At 38.0% G+C, this 24,742-nt stretch overlaps 1 protein-coding gene across 4 annotated transcripts in view; it reads right to left on the bottom strand.

Annotated features, from left to right (window-relative positions):
* Nucleotides 1–24,742, bottom strand: part of CFAP95 (cilia and flagella associated protein 95) — an 85,359-nt gene that overhangs the window by 5,040 nt on the left and 55,577 nt on the right. For 3 of the 4 annotated variants that reach the window (XM_063787759.1, XM_016960938.4, XM_520445.9), the window contains one exon: nucleotides 14,282–14,339. The exons of the other annotated variant lie outside the window; for it this stretch is intronic. In XM_063787759.1, coding sequence (XP_063643829.1) covers nucleotides 14,282–14,339 — 58 coding nt within the window. The remainder of the gene's footprint in view (nucleotides 1–14,281; nucleotides 14,340–24,742) is intronic. 4 annotated transcript variants of the gene reach the window in all.

Here is a 24,742-nt window from a genome sequence, read left to right as displayed (position 1 = left end):
ACTCCAGCCTGGGCGACAGAGCAAGACTCCATCTCAAAAAAAAAAAGAAAACAAAAACCAAACAAAACAAAACCAAACACCACATGTTCTCACTCATAGGTGGGAATTGAACAATAAGAACACTTGGACACAGGAAGGGGAACATCACACACCAGGGGCCTGTTGTGGAGTGGAGGGAGGCGGGAGGGATAGCATTAGGAGATATACCTAATGTAAATGACGAGTTAATAGGCGCAGCACACCAACATGGCACATGTATACATATGTAACAAACTTGCACGTTGTGCACATGTACCCTTATACTTAAAGCATAAAAAAAAAATACATAGCAGCTTCCTGGCCCCCATTTCTGTTGGAAACTCTTGAAATAGATCAACTCTCAGATGGCCCTTTCCTTTCACTAGCATGGTCAGACAGAGGGAACCACTAAGACTCATCAATCTTGAGCCACTTTTGTTTTCCTGTGGCATGGATGAGATCCTAAGGTAGCTGCAAGTCTGCAGAGGAGGATACTAACAGGGGCTGCAGAGCCGACCATTGGAGCTGGGGCTGCATAAGAGACACAGAAGTTGTCTGTGGGGTGTACAGTGTCTATGGGAATGGAAATGAAGCTGAGTCATCCCAGACAGGCCTTCTGGGCTCCAACCAAGCCGAAGGATAAAGAGAAAAAGATTGCCAGTTACAATGTCTATAAAGTTTGGCCACTAATGCCAGCAAAGAAAAGAGCAATGAGGTAGACTAGGGATATCACCTCAGAGAACAGAACAGGCAGAAAATACCACACGTAAAACCCTCCTCCTCCCTTCTGGCATCAGGATGCTAAGTCACATCCTTCTCTCCATGTATCTGGATGCCATTGTAGGGAAAGCTGCATTCTTGTTGCTGCAAACAACCCACTCTGCTCATACTAGTGTAAAACAATAGTCATGAGGAGAGAAAAACATACTTTTTTCAGGGGAGAAAAGGGTATGGTGTACTGGGGTCCCCAATACCACCTCAGGTTTGATGATCTAGGAGGACTCACAGCTGTGTGTGTATATGCACACACACCTATATACAGACGCTCCTCAATTTGCAATGCAGTTACATCTCAATAAACCCATCTAAGTAAAAAATAAACTCATAAGGTGAAATGCATTTAATACCAATAAATGCATCATAAAGTCAAAAAATTGTAAGTTGAACCATCACAAGTCAGGGACCACCTGTATAGTTGTACTCATGGTTTTGATTTATTACATAAAAATGATACAAAGCAAAATCAGCAAAGGCTATGGGCTGACATTCACAGGAAACCAGGTGCAAATTTCCAAGAGTCCTCTCCCAGTGGAGTCACACAAGATGAGTGTAAATCCCCCAACAGTGAGTTGTGCCATGCTGTCTGCTGGGAAAGCTAATTGCAGACTCAGTGCCCAGAGTTTTTACTGCGAGCTGGGTCATGTAGGCAGCCTCTGCCTAGCATGTCCCAAAGTTTCAGACTCCCAGAAGGAAACAGATGTTCAGCATAAAACATTGTTTGCACAAACATTTTAGCCACAGTGGGTCATTCTAATCAGGGAATTCTTATCCTGAAACCCAAGTTTCTAGATGCCAACCAAGGACCAACATTGTGAGCAGGCTTTGAAAGGATAGTAGTCTCAGTTCTGCTATGTTAGCTCTTCTCTGCACACACAGGATGGGAGAGGATCTCTGAGAAAGTGAGCGTTTTCTTCAGGAGGGATTAAACACTTTCTATAGAAAGCAGAACTATTTAAATTATGGCATCAGACTAAGCTTTAAATGGATTGAAGAACTTATGTTTTCCCACTGGTGGTGGGCTCCAGAAGAAGGTCAAATATCAGTTAGATAAATTTCCTCTGCATATGTGAGTTGCAGACAGTTATGTTTTCCACACCCTAACATAATAGGTAAATCTCTCTTCAACATGTATTTAGTGGGAATGGGAAGAAAGTGTGTATTGAAACAGATTTGTGAATTACTATATGTTACTGTTGGCTAGGTCACTATTCGGTGCTACACACACAGAGCTGTGACAGAGTTTACTTAAGGAAGGACAAGCATTGCAAGCTTTTTCTGAGCCCTTCAGGTAGATGAGTGTAACCAGAAGAATTTGTCTGATGTGTGGAATGAGTGGGCATTAGTGCACAAAGGCTTATGCAGAATGAAAGAGTCATTTCACAGGAAGAACATAAAGGACTTACACAGCTAACTGAGGACAAAGAACCAAAGATGATTCATAGCTTCAAGCCTGGAAGGCCAGGAGAGTTATAATAACACTGAAAAGAATTAGAAAGACATGGGGGTGGGGATGATTTGTTTTAGGGGGGAAATGATGAGTCATATTTTAGACATTTTTAATTTAAGATGACATCAGTAAAAAATGTTTATTTGGAAGGTAGTGCTGTGGGACAGATGGCCTGGAGAGAAGTCAGTGCCCTATGCACAGCAGTGATCGCTGGCAGGGAAAAAATAGCTATAAAGAACATTATTGGGACCATGGATGATATTTAACATGGACTGTGGATTATATAATTGCACTGTATCAATTTTCCTGAAATTGAAAACTGTACCACAGACACTCATCCTTATTTTTAGGAGATACACATTGAACTATTTAGGAGCAAAAGGGCATAATGTCTTCAGCCTACCTTCATATGGTAAACAGCTATCAACTCTGCAAAGAATATATGGAAGCTCCTTGTGCCATTTTTGAAACTTTCCTGTAAGTTTGAAATTATACAACAATTAAAATTACCCCCCGCCCAATGTTGATTGGTATACAGCCATGGCAATTGATGAATTCTCTGAGATTGTGTAAAATGAGAGGTGCAGGGATCTGGGGCACAAATGTTGGGGAAGCCCATGATTGGGTCCATAAAGAAGCCATGAAGGACAGACAAGGAGAGGTTAGGAGAGAGTGTTGCAATGTCATAGGCTCTGAAGAGGGAGGGAGGCTGAAGAATGTAGTGGTAATCAACAATTGCTAAGCTCCAAAAAAGCCTAACCCAGAGTAGCACCTGACAAAACGCAACAATGTCAATTAACCTCTAGCCACCCTTGAGGGTGCATTTTCAGTGAAGGGTTGGGGGAGTCCCATAAACATGCTGGTAGAAGGAGGAAAAGAAAGAGCACCAGAGAAAGGAATGCTGAGGGCAAAACAGGCCCTGCCAAAACAGGAAGCACTGGAGTTGCAACAAAAGAATCACCATAGGGGAAAACTGGCTTTCAGAAGATTGGTTAACAAAGCATTCTTCTTTCTTTTCTTCTTGTTCTCTTCCTTCTCTTTTTTCTTTCTCAGATCATGGCAAGGCAGGTTAGGATGTTAAAGGAGGGTCCTCCTAGTGAGTGGTTCCCCCAACCCACCTTCCCTCATGGTTTTACCACTTACATCAGTAAAATGCATTAATGTATCTTTAAACAATGGAGTCTCCCGGTATCCACTCCACCTCCACCCCCATTGCCCCTTGTATGCTCTATCCTTACTCTAAGCACCATTATCTCCCGCACCTTTTTTTGGTAAAATGATAATGCTACTTCTTAGTCAACTGTATAGCCAGTCCTTAGCTGATTTTTTCCAATCTTCTGGTAGGCTATTCCTTGGTTCTACTCATTCATATAGGATTTCATCCTTTTTCTTTAGGACCTTTCATTTCTGATAGTTTTATTTTTCAAGGTCATTTTCAGTTTTAGGACTGCCTTCTGGAACATAGTAACTCTGCCTAATTTAATATTACAAGATAATTTGGAAGCATAGTCTCAATTCCTTCATCCAGATCATCCATAAAAATGCATAATGGTTTATGTTTCCTGGCCAAATTAGTCAGTGCAAACTAACCTTGCGTCCACCATTAAAGATAGCTATTAGCCACCTGGCATTAGCACAGCAAAGACCTTTCTTCCCTAGTATGCCTATAAGGATGCTCATTTTGAGTGTTCCATTTACTCTTAAAATGATATTTGAGTTAGTAAGCTTATTTATGTGAATGTCACATTGGATGGAATGAAAATAGATATAAAAGTAAATTGTTGTGATATTTTGTTTCATTATTTCCAGCATACATCATGTATAAAAGTCTTTACCAATTACATGCACTTGACTGAAGACTTGCCTTCCTCTAATAAGGTAGTTAAGCACATGTGCAGAATGGTGGGAGGAAAAGAAGAATTACCCTACAGTCAAACCTACCTTATCTGCCCTGGGGACCAATGGGGGATGGGTATCTTAGGTGGATTCCCTCGTTCATTTACTTCACTAAATTTAAAATATTTTATGTCTTTTATTTTTTCAAAATTTTTTTTTCAGAGACAGAGTCTTGATGTGTCACCCAACCTGGAGTGCAGTGGTGCAATCACAGCTCACTGCAGTTTGAACTCTTGGCCTCAAGCCATTTTCCCATCTCAAGGCTCCCAAAGGATTGGGATGACAGGTGTGAGCCACCGCACCTGGCCAAATTTTATTTCTATTGGATATTTTTTCCTCCAATGATTGTGTCACAAACATAAGAATAATTGGCAAATGTAGCTAAACAAATATGTAACTAGTGGGATATATTCTTACGTATTTAAGAAGTATTTACTACTCCTATTTATTTGATAAAGTTTTAGGAGGGAGAAGCATTTGTAACAAATACAGGTATTAACAGAGCATGAGACTCTTAGCTACAGGGAAATAGCCATGGAAAGTACAAAGAAATTTAGGCTGTGGATAGAAATATAAATATCTCTACCACTAATGAATCCAGTCAACATAGTAAGGTTTCACTACAAAAAAATATGAAGATCTATGTAAATGAACACTTCACAAATAAATTGACTTTTAAAGATTAATATCACACAAATTTTTGTTATGGCCAGCATCAAAAACTAAGCAATACACAATTAAACATTAGCTGTTGATATATTTGTTTCTTTCTAATGCACAAAATTGATTGGTTCTATCACTTCAATCATATAAAACACAAATACGATTTTTCTTATTCTTCAGTCTATATTATGTGAGGACATTTACCTTTGCCACTGTTTTATAATGGAATGACTTAATGGACTGTATATCAATTTGAGGCCTAGGCTTCTCAATCTTTAAAACTTTATTTCTCCTTACAAAAGTTTTATATGTTCACTGTAGAAACTGAAGATAATCAAAAAGAAGAAAATAAAATATCTCATAATTCCAAGTTCTCTGAAGCAGAACTTAGCTTCATGGCCTAACTTAGAAATAAATGTTAGACCAGGCCAGGCGCAGCAGCTCACGCCTGTAATCCCAGCACTTTCAGAGGCTGAGGCAGGAGGATCACTTGAGCCTGGGAGGTAGAGATTGCAGTGAGCCGAGATCATGCCACTGCACTCCAGCCTGAGTGACAGAGCAAGACTCTGTCTCAAAAAAGTTAATAAATAACTTCAGAGGCAACATAAGGCAAAAGTTAAGTTTCTGGAGAAATAGGGTATCTCTCTACTAAAAGAATACAACTCTAAAAAACACTTAATCCGTTTCCTGAGAATTAAGACCCCACAATTTCTCTACTGTTGGTGATACACAAGATGAGCAGGAAGTTAAAATAATTAATTTATAATTAAGTATAATTAACATTTAATTTTCAACTAAGTTTGAATTAAATGTCTACCAAGGTCTTTAATCTGAAAGGATACTTGGTCATAAATAAATTGCTATTTCAATGGGAAAAGATCATTGAGACAGGATCAAATCAAATCAAATAGTAGAATCTGAGAGCCAGAGAGCTTGGAAAGATCATTGTGTCTGTATCAGTCAAAGATCTCCAGAGAAACAGAACCAACAGAATACACACACACGCACACACACACACACACACACAGAGAGAGAGAGAGAGAGACTGATTTTAAGGAATTGGCTCACATGATTGTGGAGGCCAGCAAGTAACTCAGGAAGGATTTCTATGTTACAATCTTGAGACTGAATTCCTTTTTTTCCAGAAAACCTTAGTTTTTTGCACTTAAGGCTATAAACTGATTCAATGAGGCCCACTTACATTATTTGGAATAATCTTTACTAAAAGTTAACTGATTGTAAATGTTAATCACATTTACAAAAGACCTCCACAACAACATCTAGAGAAGTATTTGACTAAACTACAGGGCAAATAACCTAGTTAAGTTAACACAGAAAATTAACCATCACACTGTCTAACCCTAGTCTTTTTTTTTTTTTTTCTTTTTTTTGAGATAGAGTCTCACTCTGTCACCCAGGTTGGAATGCAGTGGTGCAATCTAGGCTCACTGCCACCAGGCCCAACTAATCTTTTGTATGTTTAGTAGAGATGGTGTTTCACCATGTTGACCAGGCTGGCCTGGAACTCCTGAGCTCAAATGAACTGCCCACCTCAGCCTTCCAAAGTACTGGGAATACAGGTGTGATCCACTGTGTCTGTCCATCTAACTCTAGTCTTAAAGTGAGATGAAGGCCTACAAAGGTTGGAGTATATAAGTTTTGAGTCGTGTTTTGCAAAGTAGCTACAAATATGGCACTTGGAATCAGACCCAAGTTCACTTTGAACACTTACATGGTGTGTTATTACTCATACTTAAACTCTCTGGGACACAGATTCCTCAGTATGTAATTCCAATAGGTTGATATTCTGGGGCAGTTGTGAGGATTAAGTGAGCTAATACATGTAAGATAACTAAGCCAGTGCCTGGAACATGGTAGACAATAAGTGTTACTTCATTCCTCTCTTCCTCCCTTTATTTCTTCTGTCCTCCCTCCTTTCCTTGTTTCCTTGCTTCCTTGCTTCATTCCTTCCTTCCTTCTACTCATCTACCAGCAACTGTATATTTTATTCAATAAGGCAAATTCTATTGTCTCCCAATCAACTCGGTAGTCCATGGAAGTTCTATGGAGTTATATGAGCAAAAACCAGCAGATCCTAAGGTTGAAGCTGGGGCCTAGGAAATGTGGTTCTTAGAGCTGGCAGAATGACATGAGACTCAGAACCAGAACTGTTTGTTTATAAAACTATATAAAACCAAGCCTTCAAGTATAAATATAAGGTCAGCACACATATGTATGACATGTGTTGAGATCTTTCAGACAAGATATTTAGGTTAGAAAGGCCACCATATCCTTTTGAACCCAAGTCAAAGAAGCCTGTTTCCATGGTTAACTAGCAGCAGCATTATGGGACACTCTGGCAGGGATTATAAGACCCTTCCCTCCTCTCCAATTCTACCCCCTACCACTACCTTATTTGCAGAGGATTCTAAAACTCTCACTCATTTCATTTCAGTCAATAATACACGATAAGATAAATAAGCAAATGGCAATTATTCATTTGTTAGTGAATATTGAGTCAGGCAATTAACAAGACAAAGAAAATTAAATCGTGGATATAGTCAGATGAAGTACAAATAAAATAGCACTAAAATAAAAGTAATAAAAATACATTATAAGCCTGGAACTTAGTTAAATTTCAGCCTTAATTTTCCAGGTACAAGTTTGGAAAAAACACACTTTACTCTAGAATACAAGGCTTTTATACTTCATTTTTCTATGTGGCCAGATTAACTTGAACAATTTTCCATGCTATTATCTTTTAAAATAACAGAAGAAAAAGAGGAGGAGGGAAAGGAGGAGGAGAAAGAAAAAGAAAGAGACTGTCTATGCTGAAATGAAAATGGGGAAGACAATAGGGACATGGAATGAAGCAAAGATACAAAGAAAGGGCCTTAAAATAACTGGGATTTGAAAGCTAATGTAATTCAGACAAGTGAGGCTTTCTATAGAATCTTCACCCTGTTCTGGATTCTCTTTCTGTCCCAGCTCTTTCTGTTTTTCAGCAAGCCATTCTTTCTCTTGTCTTCTTTTCAAGGCACCTGGTAGGCAACCCTTCCTAGTATAATGGGATAGCTCCCTTGACCCTTTCGTGGGACTCATGAAGGGGTGGCTTGCTTACTCAGCCCACAGCTCTCAACTCCTTGCAGGTAGGTAAGTGAGTGCAGAGGCTGGGATGAGTGCTTCTGGGTGACCAGCAGGAGCAGAACTCTGTGTGAGCCCATGGAAGTGCCTAGGGGTTGCCCATGACCCCCAGAGCCCCTGAGGGCATGTGTTAAAGTGTACTGTCTTAGCTTTGCCATCCATGGATGGCTAAGTGTTTAACAGCTCTGTGTGACAGCCCTCTGTATCCTGAGCTCTTGTTCAGTGTCCAGGAAGAATCAGATCACACAAACAAATTGAAGATGGTGTCCAGGAAGACACCATCAAACAAATCAAAGATGGTGAATGTGGAGCATTTAATCGAGCAGTGGAAGTGGCTCTCAGTGGGATGGAGAGCTGGAAAGGGATGGATTGGGAAGATAATCTTCCCCTGGAGTTCGGCTGTCCCTGGCTGAAGTCTTCTTTGAGGTCCTCTCAACGAACTGTCCCTCTGAAATCAAGCTGCTTCTCTCCAATGTCTGACTGCTTTTTCTCATCTCTCCTTCTCTGCTGCTCTGCTGGTGAGGCCTAGGATTTTTATAGGTACAGGATGGGGGTGTGGCGGGCCAGGGTGGCTTTGGAAAAGGCAACGTTCAGGCAGGTAAAAAGGAATGTATATTCTCATTTTGGGCCATAGGTCCAGGCTTGAGGATGTGACCCTCACTGGAGATCGCCCTCTTCTACCCAGTATTTCCCTACCTGCTGTCCGTATCATTAGGAAATAGAAAACCAAAGGCAATTCCTCTTTGGAGAGTATCTTTGAGGTGAAAGAGCCTCATTAAACAATAAAGGGCTCCTAATGGTAATTCCTGCATGCCCAACTCTTGACTTTTAGCGAAGATGCATCTGCATCTGGGATGGTTAAGTATTTCTCAGCCAAGCCAACTGAGTAAGTTCTAGAAGCCTCCAGTCAGCCAGGTACTGATCTGGCTTCTAGGAAGTCCAGGCTGAAACAACTTAGCCATCAGACACAGAACGCAGAGTGCCTAGGGCTCACAATACTTTTAGGGGCCCGTGAACATATTTTAATTTCTTTTAAAATCAGAATCTTTAAAAATGAATGTAACAACAGGAATGTACTTAATGCTATTGAATTATATGCTAAAAAAGATTAAAATAGTAAATTTTATATCATGTATATTTTATGTTATGCATATTTTACCACAATAAAAAAATGCGGATGTCATTTTGAAAAACAAACTCTGTAGAAACTCAAAGCTAAGCCCAGAAATGATGCTGATAATATAATATTCATAAACACCTCAGAGCAAAGAAACTGATGACAGCTGTTATACAGAAAATTGGTCTTAAAATAGGGCATAGAAGTCCAAGAGTGCATCCCAGTGGGGGACTAAAAAAAGAACACTGTGTGATAACAACACTCATTGGTATGTTAGTAATAATTTCAGGAGGGTTAAGAATAACGTGGTCATATCACATGGCCATAAAATACAGTAACGCAGTCAAAAATAGGTAAGGATTCAAACTGCGTAAAAGAGGGGAGAAAAGATGGGTATTTTTTACAAAATGAAAATGAGAAATATAGCCTAAAAAGATATTTCTTTTTAAAAAGCTTTTATTTTAAGTTCAGAGGTATATGTGCAGGTTTGTTTATGTAGGTAAATTTCATATCATGGGGGTTTGGTGTACAGATTATTTTGTTACCCAGGTAATAAGCATAGTACCCAATAGGTAGCTTAGATATTTCTTTAATAAGCTTTAAATCCAAAAAAAAAAAAAGAAGAATATAGTCTAACTCGGATTACTTTTGTCTTTATATCAACTCAGTTGTAAAATATATTTCTTTGTTTGTTTTAGTGGAGGAAGGGGCCCATGAAGGCAAAAGTGCTTAGGGCCCAGGAAAGTCATAATGCAACCAGGAAGTCCAGGGTCCCGGGGGACTTGAGGCCACAGCTCATTTCCAACCAGCACAGAAATCTCAATATTTTAGCAATGCCACATCCATACCAGTGCATAGAGTCCCAGTAGTAGGACAGGCAATCCTGCCATTTCAGGGACTAACTGCTGTTAAAGGGATATAGTTTCTTCTTTACTCTGAAACAATACATGGACGCCTTGTCCATGTATTGTGAAACAATTCTCTGTTAAAAACTTTCTCAGTTTCTAACAGCCAGCTTTGGATCAGTTCTCTAATGTACCTTCTTTCCAACTTTTCTGCTGTTCTGGTTCTTTGGGAAATGATGGAGGTACTTTCAAGAGAAGGTATCTTTAATTGAAATTGAGATGAGCTATAATAAACATCCAGTTTAAGAGGAGAAGTTCAAAATAAACAGGTTGCAATTTTCTTCCATTTCCCTGCTTGGAAATGACCCCATGGCTTCCTAATCCTCTGTATTTCTTTACCAATGCTTAGAGCTATGGAATGATAAACTGCATTCCCTTTACTTTCTATAATGCTGTCCCACTTTATACAAATGTGGATTAAGGAAATGTAAGAGACCATAATATAAAAATTAATCAAGTCTCAATTTATGCACAACATTTGAGATAATATAAATCCAAATATTTTCAGATTTCTTCAAAACTTGCATAATTGCAGATGTAGTAGACTGAATGAATGGTGAACTGCGTTCATGGCAAGGCCACATGGTGAAGTCTCTAGGAAGAAAATATTCTCTCCTTTTTCAGTATGTGTGAATTATATGCTTGTTTATGTGCATGACAACATCTGTTAGAGTTCAATCACTACTCTCTGTTATTTAACTATCCACTGTTATTATAATTAAAAGTTATTTGTATCCAATAACAATGTCATGCAAGCATTCATTAAATGTGGGTGTCAGAAGCAGCGCTAAAAACGTGCCTCAAAATCAATTGCTTTGGAAAAGACATTAGAAGTAAGTGAACAAAATTGCAAATAAAGGCAAACAACTGTCATGGTATGCTGTGCTGTTAATGTGGAAACAAATAACATGAGAAATATTAGAAATAATGCCGAAAAAATTAAAAGCATAAATATATAATGCAATGGTTAATGATTTATGTGCCCTGAAAATACATCCCACATTATTTATATTTATAATATTTAGTCCTTTGAAATTTGTGAGTTTTTAATTAGATTTTTTTTATTTAAAGATACAGTCAAATCCCATGTAAATAAGAAAATGGACCTGAAATGCATTTTAAAATGATATGTTTCTTTCCTTGTGGTTTTTCTGATGATAAATGATCACACTTGTTACATTGGATAATTCTAAAAAGTGTAAAGATGAAGAAAATCACCTAGAATCTCAACATTCATTGGCCAACTGTGCTAGCATTTTGGTAGTTTCCCTAGTTTCTAAAATTTTCTCTATATTTTTATGTAGTTTGGATAAAATATACATGAAACTTTGTAACTTAATTTTTTTACCCTTAGATGAAGATTTATCAAGACACTAAGAACTATCTATGGAGATTATAAAGGCTGCACAATATTTCATCATATGACTATAACATACTTGATTAATACTACTTCTAATGTTACAGCCCAATGGATTCTTCTTGCCTGCCATCCCCCAAAAAACAATACATTGAGAACAGCAGGTGTTGCAGCAAAGAAAGAGTTTAGTTATCACAGGACCAGCCAAGCAGAAGGACAGGAGAAATTTCTCAAATCCACCTTCCCAATAATTCAGAGGCTAGGGGTTTTAAGAATAATTTGGTGGGCTAGGGCCTGGGGAACTGAAAAGATTGGCTGAGAATGAAATCACAGGAGTGTCTAAACTGTCTTTGCATAGCTGAGTCAGTTCCTAGGAGAGGATCTCAGGACCAGGGAACATTTCTCTGACTGCTGAAATGCTAAATCTGAAAAATATCTCAAAGACCAGTTCTTTAGGTTTCACAATAGTGAAGTTATCTGGGAGTAGTTGGGGAAGTTATAAATCTTGTGACCCCCGTTAAATGGATCTGGAGCAGTAAGCAATGTATAGAAAAGCAAGTTAAGCAATGCCAGGTCATTATTTAACTATGCCTATTCTTTAGCAAAGTTCAAGCCCTTACCATAAGTCTAACCTTATGACCTTTTGTTAGTATTTACAAATACGGTTTCCGTTTTTGAACGAGGGTATCTGTTCAGAAAAAGAACTGTTATGGCCTCCACACAAGAAGGAGCAAAAGCAGCTGAGCCTGGTAGAAGCAAGATGGACTCAGTTATGTCATATTTCCCTTCTTACTATAGTTTTTGCAAAGGCAGTTTCAGTAATACTAAATATTTAGGTACTTTCCAAGTTTTGTCATCATAAATAATTCAGTGATGAATGTATTTGCATATGAATTTTATTGCTAGTTTCAATTACTTTTCTTTGGGGAAGTTTCCTAGAAAAAGAATTATTAGGTCAAATTTTTTTTTTTTTCCCTTTTTGAGACCAAGTCTCACTCCATCACCCAGGCTGGAATGCAGTGGCACGATCTCTGCTCACTGCAACCTCTGCCTCCCGGGTTCAAGAGATTCTCCTGCCTCAGCCTCCCAAGTAGCTGGAATTACAGACACGCACCACCACATGTGGCCAATTTTTGTATTTTTTTAGTAGAGACAAGGTTTCGCCACATTGGCCAGGCTGGTTGCAAATGTCTGACCTCAAGTGATCCACCTGCCTCGGCCTCCCAAAGTGCTGGGATTACAGGCCTGAGCCACCCTGCCTAGCCTCAAATAGTATGTTTTGAAAACATTGACAATTTTATTCTCAAAAGAAAAATCTTTTTGTCTTAATTCATATTGTTTATTATTTGTAAATGGGGTGTGTTCCCTATATTTACTAGTTAGTTGATTATATTTCCTACTTTGTAAACTGCCCATATATTATTTCCTTTGCTCATTTCTCTAGGGTCATTAACATTTCTCCTGCCAATATGTATGAGTTCTATATATATTAAGTATATTAAACAATAAACTACCACATTTGCTGTTTCTATGTCTTAAATATTATTTTTTTAAATAGAAAAATATAAATCAGAATGTAGCATATAATGAAGGTGGCGTCCTAAACCCCTTACTTCCCTAAATCGGTTATGCTACCTTTTCAAAACATTTCTGATTATTCTCATCTGTTTGTCCTTTCAAATAATCCCTGGAATCTTAAAATTCTCATAGAAAACAAATTCCATTGGAATTTCATTATATTGAACTTATAAATTTGGTTTATAGTTAGTTTAGTTTTCCAGTTCCCTAAAATGGTAGCTATTCCTTTTTATTTGAGATATCTGCCTCAGTCATGTTTTGGTTCATATTTTAAAACAAACAGATAATGGCTTCAATTTCTTCTTCTGGATCCTCAAGGGTTGCAGTCAGATGGAAGCCAGAGCTGGAGTCCAGGCTCTGCTAAGCTGATTATCCACGATGGCTTCCTCACTCCTAAGTCAAGCTTGCCAGTGTTCCTCCCATGGCCTCTCCCTCCAACAGAGTAGCCTGGATTCTCTGGTGGCTCAGAGCTTAAAAGGTGGAGGCAATCTTAAAGCTAGGCTTAGAACTGGCACACAGTCACTTTTGCCATGTTCTACTGATCACCTCAACTCGAGATGGAGGAATCCTCACCTTCAATGGTGAGTGGCTTGTGCCAACAGGAAGGTCTGCCATCTTTGGAGATAAACTGCCACATTATCTTTTATTGATCCTTTCCTCATTAAAGAATTTTGAATTTGTGTTGCTAATAATAATTAGTATGCTTTTTTCTTTTATAATTTATTAACTGTTAGTGTTGATGTGAAGGAAAGCTATTGTCTTATTTATTCTAATTACTTCTCAGATTAATATCTTGGTTCTCCTGAATAGATAATTATACAATTGGAAAATAAGATGTTTTTCTCTTCTTTACCAATAGTTAAATATCTTATTTCTATCTCATGTCTACTGCCCTGGTTAAGATTTTCAGAATAAGGCTAATTGGAAGCAGCCTTGTTTTGTTTCTGTTGCATAATTTGTAAAGTAGAAATACATTCAAGTTATAAACTGGACATTCTTAAATTAACATACATATTTCCCAGAGCTATATTAAGCCACTTATTTTTATGTGTTGATGCAATACAAATGAATAGAAAGTGGGTTCTTATTCCAGATAAATTGAATTCAGGGAGGGGACAAGTAAACAAGATGAGGAAGAAAGTGTCTAATATACTTTAGATACGGCAATATTTTTCCCTGAAATCGATAAACATCCAAAAATAAATCATAACCATAAAACATTGTCATGATTCCAATAAACAGCTAATATCTCAAAATAAATGTAAAATATCATAAGCTTTAGCAATTTCTCCTTTCTTCCCAAGTTTGACTATACTAGGTGCAAATAATCATTTCAAGTACACAAATAGGTAGAAGACTACGGTTCTTGTACTCACATGTGGCTGATAATCATATGGTGGAACATAATCTTCTGAGTACGTTGTCAATGCACACCTAAGAGGGATAAGTCAATGAGGAAAGAATGACTTCAAAAACGAAAAATATTTTAAATTTTTATTGGTATACACTTTACATGAAATAAAAACATTTCAGGAAGGATTGGCCCTAATCAAAATTTAAAACCCCACAACTGTCCCAGCCTCTGTATATAGTATTACCCACCAGCAGCAGGGTACCCCTTACTTCAATTTCAGCAGTCTCCCTTATCCTTAGAGAATATGTTCCAAGACCCCTAAGTGGATGTCTGAAGCCTCCGATAGTACTGAATCCAATTGCTGTCAATTAGAACACATTTCTGTTCACATTTTCTACCCACAAATATAGTGCCTTTTTCATCTTAGCTAAGGACTTATCAAGCACTATGGCCTTCGCTATTGCAGTTTGAGATACAACAGCAAAACTAGCATGGATTTTTCTTTTCCTCTTTATAATTGCAAGGATGAAAGATTTGTTCTTACCATAGGTCTTAGCAACCTCAGCATACGATTTTTTTTCTCTCCTTAAGTTGAGAACTTTCATCTTTAAGCACCTAAAGTGCTTAAAGGAAGCACTTGACAGCTCGTCTTTAGCATATCTGAATGCCTGCACCACCACTCTTGCACTCTAGAGCCATCATCAAGTAAAATAAGGGTTACTTGAACACAAGCACTGCAATACCATGACAATCTAATAATGAAGAAGGCTACTCAGTGACTAACAGCCAGGGACAGTAGACAGTGTGGAGACACTGGACAAAGGGAGGATTCATGTCCTGAACTGGATGAAGCCAGATGACACAAGATTTTGTGGCACTACTCAGAGCCACCTGCAATTTAAAACTTACAAATTGTTCATTTCTGAAATTTTCTGTTTAATATTTTCGGACTGCAGTTGACCTCATGTAACTGAAACTGTGAAAAACAAAACTATGAATAAGGGGAGACTACTGTACTTCCAATTTAGCACCACCTACTACTCTCCTGTACTAATGATATGTGTGAAAGCCCAGGCTCAAGTCCCTGAGCTCAGGAGCTCTGCATTCCAAGGATTCTCTTTACCACCAACTTCCTGCCTCTATGAACTTTTTGACCCACATTCTTTGCCAGGTGACCGCTGAAGAATAGTGGAGGACAGCCAGATAGACTGAGATTACATAACATTCCCAACCTCCACCCCATTAAACACACAGAAATGCTGGATGAAATACATCCACACTCATCCCCCAAAGTCTACAAGTATAGCCAAGCCCAAAAGGGAAACCCTGAGGTGCTAGAACTGAAGAGGATAGTCATTATAATGGGAAACCATAAACTGATGTGGAATTTGACCCACACATCTAGAGTAAGAGACTTGGCCTTAGATTCACAGGAGGCAGAGAGCTGAACTCCAACTGTAGCCAAGAATCTGTAAAGGTTATACCTCCATATAAAAGAAACCAGAGAAACCTCAGCTACCAGTCCAGAGAAACTTGCAAGAAAAGTTTCTCTCTGCTTGAGTTCACAGTAGGGGAAAAATTTTTCTCTTATGATAAATTAAAACCCCACCTCCATTCCTGGCAATATTATGGGACCGGATGGCCAAAGAAGCTCCTCTGAGTATTGCATACTGAAAAACCAGGGTAAAAGGAAATTTTAAGAAGTTTTAATGCATGGCTGAGCTGGTGAGAAAGTAACAGAACCCCAACAAGAATCCCAAAATAACAAGTCCAACTTAGACGGGCTGTTGGATACCCGGGTGGTAACCACCAATTCTTGCCAGGCCCTCAGGGTGTGGTGATTTCCTGAGTAGTAGCAGCAGTACCTGGGAACAGAAATGCGAATACTTGGGTCCCACCACAAAACAACTAAATTAGAAACTCTAGGGGTGGGACCTAGCAATACATATCTCAGCAAGCCCTTCAGGTGATTCCGATGTGCACTAGAGTTTGAGTACTAATGATTAAAACAACAAAAATTAGAAATGTAACTTTCAAACCATCAAATGGGTTTTTTTTTAAAGACAAATCTAATAGAAGTCAGGAAAGGAGAATAAAAGGAACAAGGGGACATTATTTCTGCTCATAAAACAAATTAAAATCATAAAAATAAAATTAAATATCTTAGCAATTATAATAAAAATAAAGGGGTTAAACCTATCCGTGAAAATATTTTCTCAGACTTAAATTGAACATCAAACTGTATTTTTTAAAAAAAAACCTCCTACTTGTCATGTTCTATAGACACTTGGCATGTGTCTATAGTCCCAGCTACTCAGGAGGTTGAGGCAGGAGGGTCAATTGATCCCAGGAGTTCTGAGCTATAGTGCTGTATGCTTATGGGGTGTCCACACTAAGTTCAACATCAGTATGGTGACCTCCCAGGAGCAGGACCACCAGATTGCCTAAGGAGGGTTGAACCAGCCCAGGTCAGAAAGGCTGCAGGTCAAAACTCCTACGCTGGCTGGCTCAGTAGCTTGCACCTGTACTCCCAGCTTCTCAGGAAGCTGAGGAAAGAGATCTCTTAAGGCCAGGAGTTCGAGGCTGCCATGAGCTATAGCAGCACCAGCACAGGTGACAGAGAGAGATCCTGTCTCTAAAATAAAAACAATTTTTAATGATCAACTACCTGCTTTTATATCTAAAATAAAATTACTTTCAAAGAAGCTTGAAAGTAAAAATATATAAAAATATATACCAATGCATGGAAATTAAAATATGTACTTCTCAGTGACCAGTGGCTTAGTGAAAACATTAAGAAGGAAATTGAAAAATTCCTTAAAACAAATGACAATGAAAACACAACATACCAAAACTTAAAGGATACAGTGAAAGCAGTACTAAGAGGGAAATTTATAGCTATAAGTGCCTACATCAAAAAAGAAGAAACACCTCAAATAAATAACCTAAATAACCTATTGATGCATCTTAAAGAACTAGAAAAGCAAGAGCAAACTGAATCCAAAATTAGTAGAAGAAATGAAATAATAATCAGAGTAGAAATAAATGAATTTGAAATGAAGAAAACAATACAAAAGAATGATTTTTTAAATTGTTTTTTTAAAAAAATAAACAAAATTGACAAACCTTTAGCCAGACTAAGACAAAAAGAGAGAAGACCCAAAAAAATAAAATCAGAGATGAAAAAGGAGATATTACAACTGATAGGGCTGAAATTCAAAGGATTATTAGTGGCTACTACGGGAAACTATATGCCAATAAATTAGAAAATCTAGAAGAAATGGGCAAAACTCCTAGACACATACAACCTACCAAGACTGAACCATGAGGAAATCCAAAACCTGAACAGGCTAGTTGACAGAGCAGGAGCATCGCCATCTTGGACAAACACCACCATTTTAAAGTTCACTTTCATCAAAAACTGCCTGAATCCAAAGGGCATCAGCCTAATGGCTAAGGTCAGCATGTTCATAAACCACAAATGACATCTCCAACCAGAAACATTCCAACCTTAAGATAAACCCCTCCCCAACCAGAGAGATGTCAGCCCCAAGATAACCTCCCCTCCAACCAGAGTCATTCCAACCCCACATAAACTTCTCCCCAACACAGAAACATTCCAAGCCTATGATAAGTTCTCTAGCCCTGAACCTTTAAATACTCTTAGTCTGTATGAGAGAATGCTCCTGACAGAAATCGGCCAGAAGCCCCTCTCAGGTTTATTCTCCAAAATAAACCTGTCTTTGACTGTTGAGCCACTTTTTGTGTTTCTTTCCTCTTTCTTTAACTCTTACACCAATAACAAGTAATGAGATCAAAGATAAAAAATCTCCCAGTAAAGAAAAGCCCAGGACATGAGGGCTTCACTGCTGATTTCTACCAAACATTTAAAGAACTGATACCAATCCTACTCAACTATTCTGAAATATAGAGGCAGAAGGTATATTTCCAAATTCATTCTAAGAGGCCAGTATTACCCTGATTCCAAAACCAGACAAAGACACATCAAAAAAAGAAAACTACAGGCCAATATCTCTAATGAATATTGATGCACAAATCCTCAATAAAATACTAGCAAACCAAATTCAACAACACGTTAAAAAAATCATTCATCATGACCAAACAGGATTTATCCCAGAGACACAAGGATGGTTCAACCTGTGCAAATCTATCAGTGTGATACATCATATCAACAGAATGAAGGATAAAAATTATACAGTCATTTCAATTGATGCAGAGAAAGTATTTGATAAAAGTTCAACATCCCTTTATAATACACATCCTCAAAAAATTGAGTATAAAAAGAACATACTTTAATATAATGAAAGCTTTATATGACAGACCCACAGCTAGTGTCATACTGAATGCGGAAAAACTGAAAGCCTTTCCTCTAAAATCTGAAATACAACAAGGATGGCCACTTTCACCACTGTTATTCAACATAGTACTGGAAATCTTAGCTAGAGCAATTAGACAAAAAAAAAGAAATAAAGGGCATCCAAATTGGAAAGGAAGAAGTCAAATTATCCTTGTTTGCACATGACATGATCTTATATTTAGAAAATCCTAAAGACCACCAAAGAAACTATACTGATAAGCAAATTCAGTAAATTTAGAACTGATAAACAAATTCAGTAAAGTTGCAGGACACAAAATCAACATACAAAAATCAGTGGCAGATCAGGCATGGTGGCTCATGCCTCCAGCATTTTAGGAGGCCAGGTGGGTGGATCACTTGAGGCCAGGAGTTCAAGACCAGCCTGGGCAACATGGTGAAACCCAGCTTCTACAAAAATACAAAAATTAGCCAGGTGTGGTGGCACACACCTCTAATCCCAGCTATTCAGGTGGCTGAGGCAGGAGAATTGCTTGAACTTGGGAGGCAGAGGTTGCAGTGAGACATGATCACACTACTGCATTCCACCCTGGGTGACAGAGCAAGACGGTCTCAAAAAAAAAAAAAATGACATTTCTATATGTTAACAGGGAACAATCTGAAAAAGAAATTTAAAAAAAACCTAATCCCATTTACGATAGCCACAAATAAAATTAGATACCTAGGAATTAACCAAAGAAGTGAAAGATCTCTACAATGAAAACTATAAAACATGGATGAGAGAAATTGAAGAGAACACCACAAAATGGAAAAATATTTTATGTTCATGGCTTGGAAAACTCAATATTGTTAAAATGTCCATATTACCCAGAGCAATCTACAGATTCAATGCAACCCCTATCAAAATACCAATGACATCTTTTATGGAAATAGAAGAAACAATCCTAAAATGTATATGGAATAACAAAAGACACAGAATAGCCAAAGCTATCCTGAGCCAAAAGAACAAAACTGCAAGAGTCACATTATTTGACTTCAAATTATGTTACAAAGCTATAGTAACCAAAACAGCATGGTACTAGCATAAAAACAGACACACAGACCAATGGAACAGAATACAGAACCCAGAAACAAATCCACACACCTACAGTGAATTCATTTTTGAGAAAGGTGCCAAGAACAGACACTGGAGAAAAGACAGTCTCTTCAACAAACGGTGCTGGGGAAACTGGATTTCCATATGCAGAAAATGAAACTAGACCCCTATCTCTCACCATATACAGAAATCAAATCAAAATGGATTAAAGACTTTAATCTGTGACCTCAAACTATGAAACTACTACAAGAAAACATTGGGAAAAATCTCCACGACATTGGTCTGGGCAAAGATTTCTTGAGCAATACTCCACAAGCACAGGCAGCCAAAGCAAAAGTAGACAAATGGGATCACATCAAGTTAAAAAGCTTCTGCATGGCAAAGGATACAATCAACAAAGTGAAGGGATAACCCACAGAATTGGAGAAAATATTTACAAACTACCCATCTGACAAGGGATTAGTTACCAGAATATATAAAGAGTTCAAACAACTCTACAGGAAAAAAAAAAAAATCTAATAATCCTATCAAAAAATGGGCCAAAGATTTGAATAGACATTTCTCAAAAGAAGACATACAAGTGGCAAATAGGCATATGAAAAGGTGCTCAACATCATTGATCATTAGAGAAATACAAACCAAAACTACAATGAGATATCATCTCATGCCGGTTAAAATGGCTTATATCCACAAGACAGGCAATAACAAATGCTGGTGAGGATGTGGAGAAAAGGAAACCCTTATATACTGTTGTAAGAATGTAAATTAGTACAACCACTATGGAGAACAGTTTGGAGGTTCCTCAAAAAGCTAACAATTGAGCTATCATATGATGCAGCAATCCCACTGCTGGGTATATATGCAAAACAAAGGAAATCAGTATATCAAAGAAATACCTGCACTCCCAAGTTTGTTGCAGCACTGTTCACAATAGCCAAGATTTGGAAGTAACCTAAGAATTCATCAACAGGTGAATGGATAGAGAAAATGTGGTACTTATAGACAATGAAGTACTATTCAGCCATTAAAAAGAATGAGATTCTGTCTTTTGCAACAACATTGATAGAACAGGAGATCACTATGTTAAGTGAAACAAGCCAGGCACAAAAAAAACAAATATCACATGTTCTCACTGTGTTTGAGGGATCTACAAACCAAAACAACTGAACTCATGGACATAGGGAGTAGAAGGATGGTTACCAGAGGATGGGAAGGATAGTCAGGGCAGGGAAGGGATGGCGTGGTGGGGAGGTGGGATGCTGAATGGGTACAAAAAATAATAGAGAATGAGTAAGACCTAGTATTTAATAGCACAACGTGGGGACTATAGTCAATAATAATTTAATTGTACATTTTAAAATAACTAAAAGAGTATAATTGGATTGTTTGTAACACAAAGGATAAATGCTTGAGAGGATGGATACCCAGTTTTTCATGATGTGATTATTATGCATTGCATGCCTGTACCAAAATATCTCATGTATTCTATAAATACATACACCTACTATGTACCCACAGAAATTAAACATAAAATAATAAAAAATAAACCAAAACAAACAAAAATATATAAAAGTATATACAGTGTGATGTGAGAGACCAAAATAGATGCCCCTTTATCAACTAAGACAGAACCTAAGGTTAACAAAAAACAAAAAGTTACCTATGGGTTGGGGATTCAGGGATGGTTTGGCATGGCAAATTTCTAAATTCTCACTAAATATCCTAACAATAGGAGATATCAGGCCAATTGTCCTAATTCTGACTTACGATCCAAACCACTATGACTCTAATTGGATAAAGGACTGGCCTTACAAACTTTCTTCTCTGATAAGCAATTGCAGACCTTTAAACAGCTTCAGCCAGCTGATAGAGGCTGTGCATAAACTGTCTTTGTGTCCTAAAGTTCACCCTTTGATAAAGCCAAATTCCACCTCATTTTAATGTTAAAACCCAGTCCCAAAGTGAACGTAGGATGTATGTCATATGCATATTTATCCATTACATATGCGCACAGCTCCCTCATAAATACGTATAGCTTTTCCCCCTGAACCTCCTGAATATGCATGATTCAGGCCCTGTGAGGCATAAAACCCAAACTGTGCTTCCCCTCGTCCATGCTGGAGACTTTCTCTTCCCGGCTTCCAAACCAATATCTCCAATAAAGCTCTCCTTTCTACTATTTAGCCATCCTGGTGATCTTTTGGTCAACAATAGCAAATATTAACCAAAGGAAATTGAATTCTTATAATAACATCCTATGTAAGAGACTTTGAGCAAAAATTACTAGTTACAAAGATCATTATCTATCGATTAAAAGAGCAAGTCACCAAGAAAGTATATAACAATCTTATGTCAATAAACCTAACAACATATAGAATATTGACACTGTTTGGATATTTGTCCCTGCCCAAATCTCATGTTGAATTGTATTCCCAATACTGGAGGTGAGGCCTGGGGGGAGGTGTTTGGGTCACGGAGGCAGATCCCTCATGGCCTGGTGCCATCTTCATAATAGTGAGTGAGTTCTTGCACTATCTGGTCATATAAAAGTGTGTAGCTCCTGCCCCCCAACTCTCTTTCTTGCTCCTGCTTCTGCCATGCGATGTGCCTGCTCCCCCTTCACCTTCTGCCATGAGTAAAAGCTGTCTGAGGACTCCCTAGAAGCTGAGCAGATGCCAGCACCATGTTTCCTATAAAGCCTGTAGAATTGTGAGCCAATTAAACCTCTTTTCTTTGTAAATTACCCAGTCTCAGAGATTTCTTTATAGCAATGCAAGAACAGCCCAATACAAATACGTAAGGCAAAAATAGACCAGAATCACAGAAATAAAATGACAAATCCACATTTATGCAGGAAGATTGTAACACACATTTCTCAACCCTTTGGTTCCTTAAATCCAAATCTCTACATACATCCTCCAAAACCATACAGGTCAACAGTAAAGCAAATAAAACTTCACAATTGCCCAGAGGTAGAGCATAGTGAAGGATAGGGAATACCACAAACTTCGATTTACATGTAGGTGGAACAGTCCAGAATCCATAGAGCCAAATCAGAGCCCATGCTGAAACAGAATCAGGCAGGGATTATATGGAAGACAGGAGAGGTGGCAGTCTCTAGCAGGGGTGGAACACAGAGGACAGCACCCACAGAAGAAGAACGCCCTTCCCTGATGAGGAAATCGTAAGAACAAGTCTAAGACCAGAAGATCTGAAGCATGACTTTTCAAGGAAGTATCCAGGACCACAGTTATAGTCTTGGGAAGACACTGCTTCTGGGAAGGAGCAGTACAACTAGAAGGTAAAGAAAAATGAGCAATAAAACACAAGAAAATAAGGATCCTAGGGCTGTAAGGTAGTATCACGATTATCAGTAAACATCACTCCCTCCTATGTTTCACCACCCCAGAAACGTGTCATTAATTAAATAAGCCTCACTTCACTGTTAGAACTGAAGAGGGCACTCTTGAACTAAGATATTGAGCAAACTGCCCAAAGTTTTCATTCCTCCTGGATAGAATTATCTATGATTGCTGCTAGTCCAGGAAAATCCATCATACTTTAAATGAACAGAACAAGGCAACATTACTGTGAGAAGAACACAATAAAGAAGAATAAAAACTAAGCTCATGAAAATTCTCCCCCTGAAATAGTCCCAGACACAGAAGTCCTCCATTAGCATTTCTATTCAATAATGCACTAGAGAGCCTAGAAAATGCAGTAAAACAAGAAAGACAAGCAAAATCAACATTAGCAAATAGCATAATTGGAATAAAGGAAACAAAATCATCATCTTCCATGGATGACAAAGTTGTTTACATTTTAAAAAATACAAGAGAATCTACAAATTATAACAATAGGCAAGTTTCAGCAAGGTTGTTGGATAAAAGATCAATATACAAAAATAGCATAGCCATATACCTGCAACAAGAAATTAGAAAGCATAATCAAAGGAGGAAAATCCCATTTATACTTGCAACAAAATATCTGTTTCCTATAAGAATACATGTAACAGAAGATATACAAGACATTTATGGGGAAAATACAAAATGTTGTGGAAAAACGTAAAATAATTTATGTACATGTGGAATGGTGGATATAATGATAGCAATTGTTCCATCCAAAAAATTTAAAGCACTTCCAATCTAAACACCAATAAGGTGTTTTGTAGAACTTGACAAACAAATCCTAATAGTCATATGACTCTATGAAGTGCCAAAGAGAGCCAGTATAAAAATAGACCAATTGAGAAAATGTAAAGCCTAGAAGCAGAACTGCTTAAATATAGGAATTTGGTGTATGATGGAAATGGCCTTACAAGTTAGTGAGGAAAGAGTGAGTCACATGATGCTGGGCTAAACCTTTAGTCTTATAAAAATATTACATATATAATTACATGTATATTACATATATATGTATGCATATATATATGAAATTTCTAAAATTTTAGAATTTGACATTTCATATTTAGGTCTTGACTAAATTGTAAATTAAAACTTCTGTTGATCAAAAGATACTATAAACAAAGTTTTCAGAAAAGTCATAGACTGGAAGAAGATGTTTCTTATAAATCTAACCAAAAGGCCGGGTGCAGTGGCTCACGCCTGTAATCCCAACACTTTGGGAGGCCAAGGCAGGTGGACCACTTGAGGTCAGTAGTTTGAGACCAGCCTGGCCAACATGGTGAAACCCTGTCTCTACTAAAAATACAAAAATTAGCCAGGCGTGCTGGCGGGTGCCTGTAGTCCCAGCTACTTGGGAGGCTGAGGCAGGGGAATCACTTGAACCCAGGAGGCGGAGGTTGCAGTGAGCCAAAACTGCGCCATTGCACTCTAGCCTGGGAGACAGCGCAAGACTCCATCTCAAAAAAATAGTAAAATAAAATGAAATAAATCTAACCAAAAGAGGATCAATAAAATAAATCTAACCAAAAGAGGATTAATAACATAATTAATTTTTTAAAACTCTTTTATTTTTCTTTTTAGACAAAATCTCACTCTGTCATCCCCAGGCTGGAGTGCAGTGGCACAATCATGGCTCACTGCAACCTC

The sequence above is a fragment of the Pan troglodytes genome, chromosome 11 (genome assembly GCF_028858775.2).
Source record: "Pan troglodytes isolate AG18354 chromosome 11, NHGRI_mPanTro3-v2.0_pri, whole genome shotgun sequence".
NCBI classification, from domain to species: Eukaryota; Metazoa; Chordata; class Mammalia; order Primates; family Hominidae; genus Pan; species Pan troglodytes.
The sequence above is the reverse complement of the archived record's forward strand: the minus strand, read 5'-3'. Positions and strand labels throughout refer to the sequence as shown.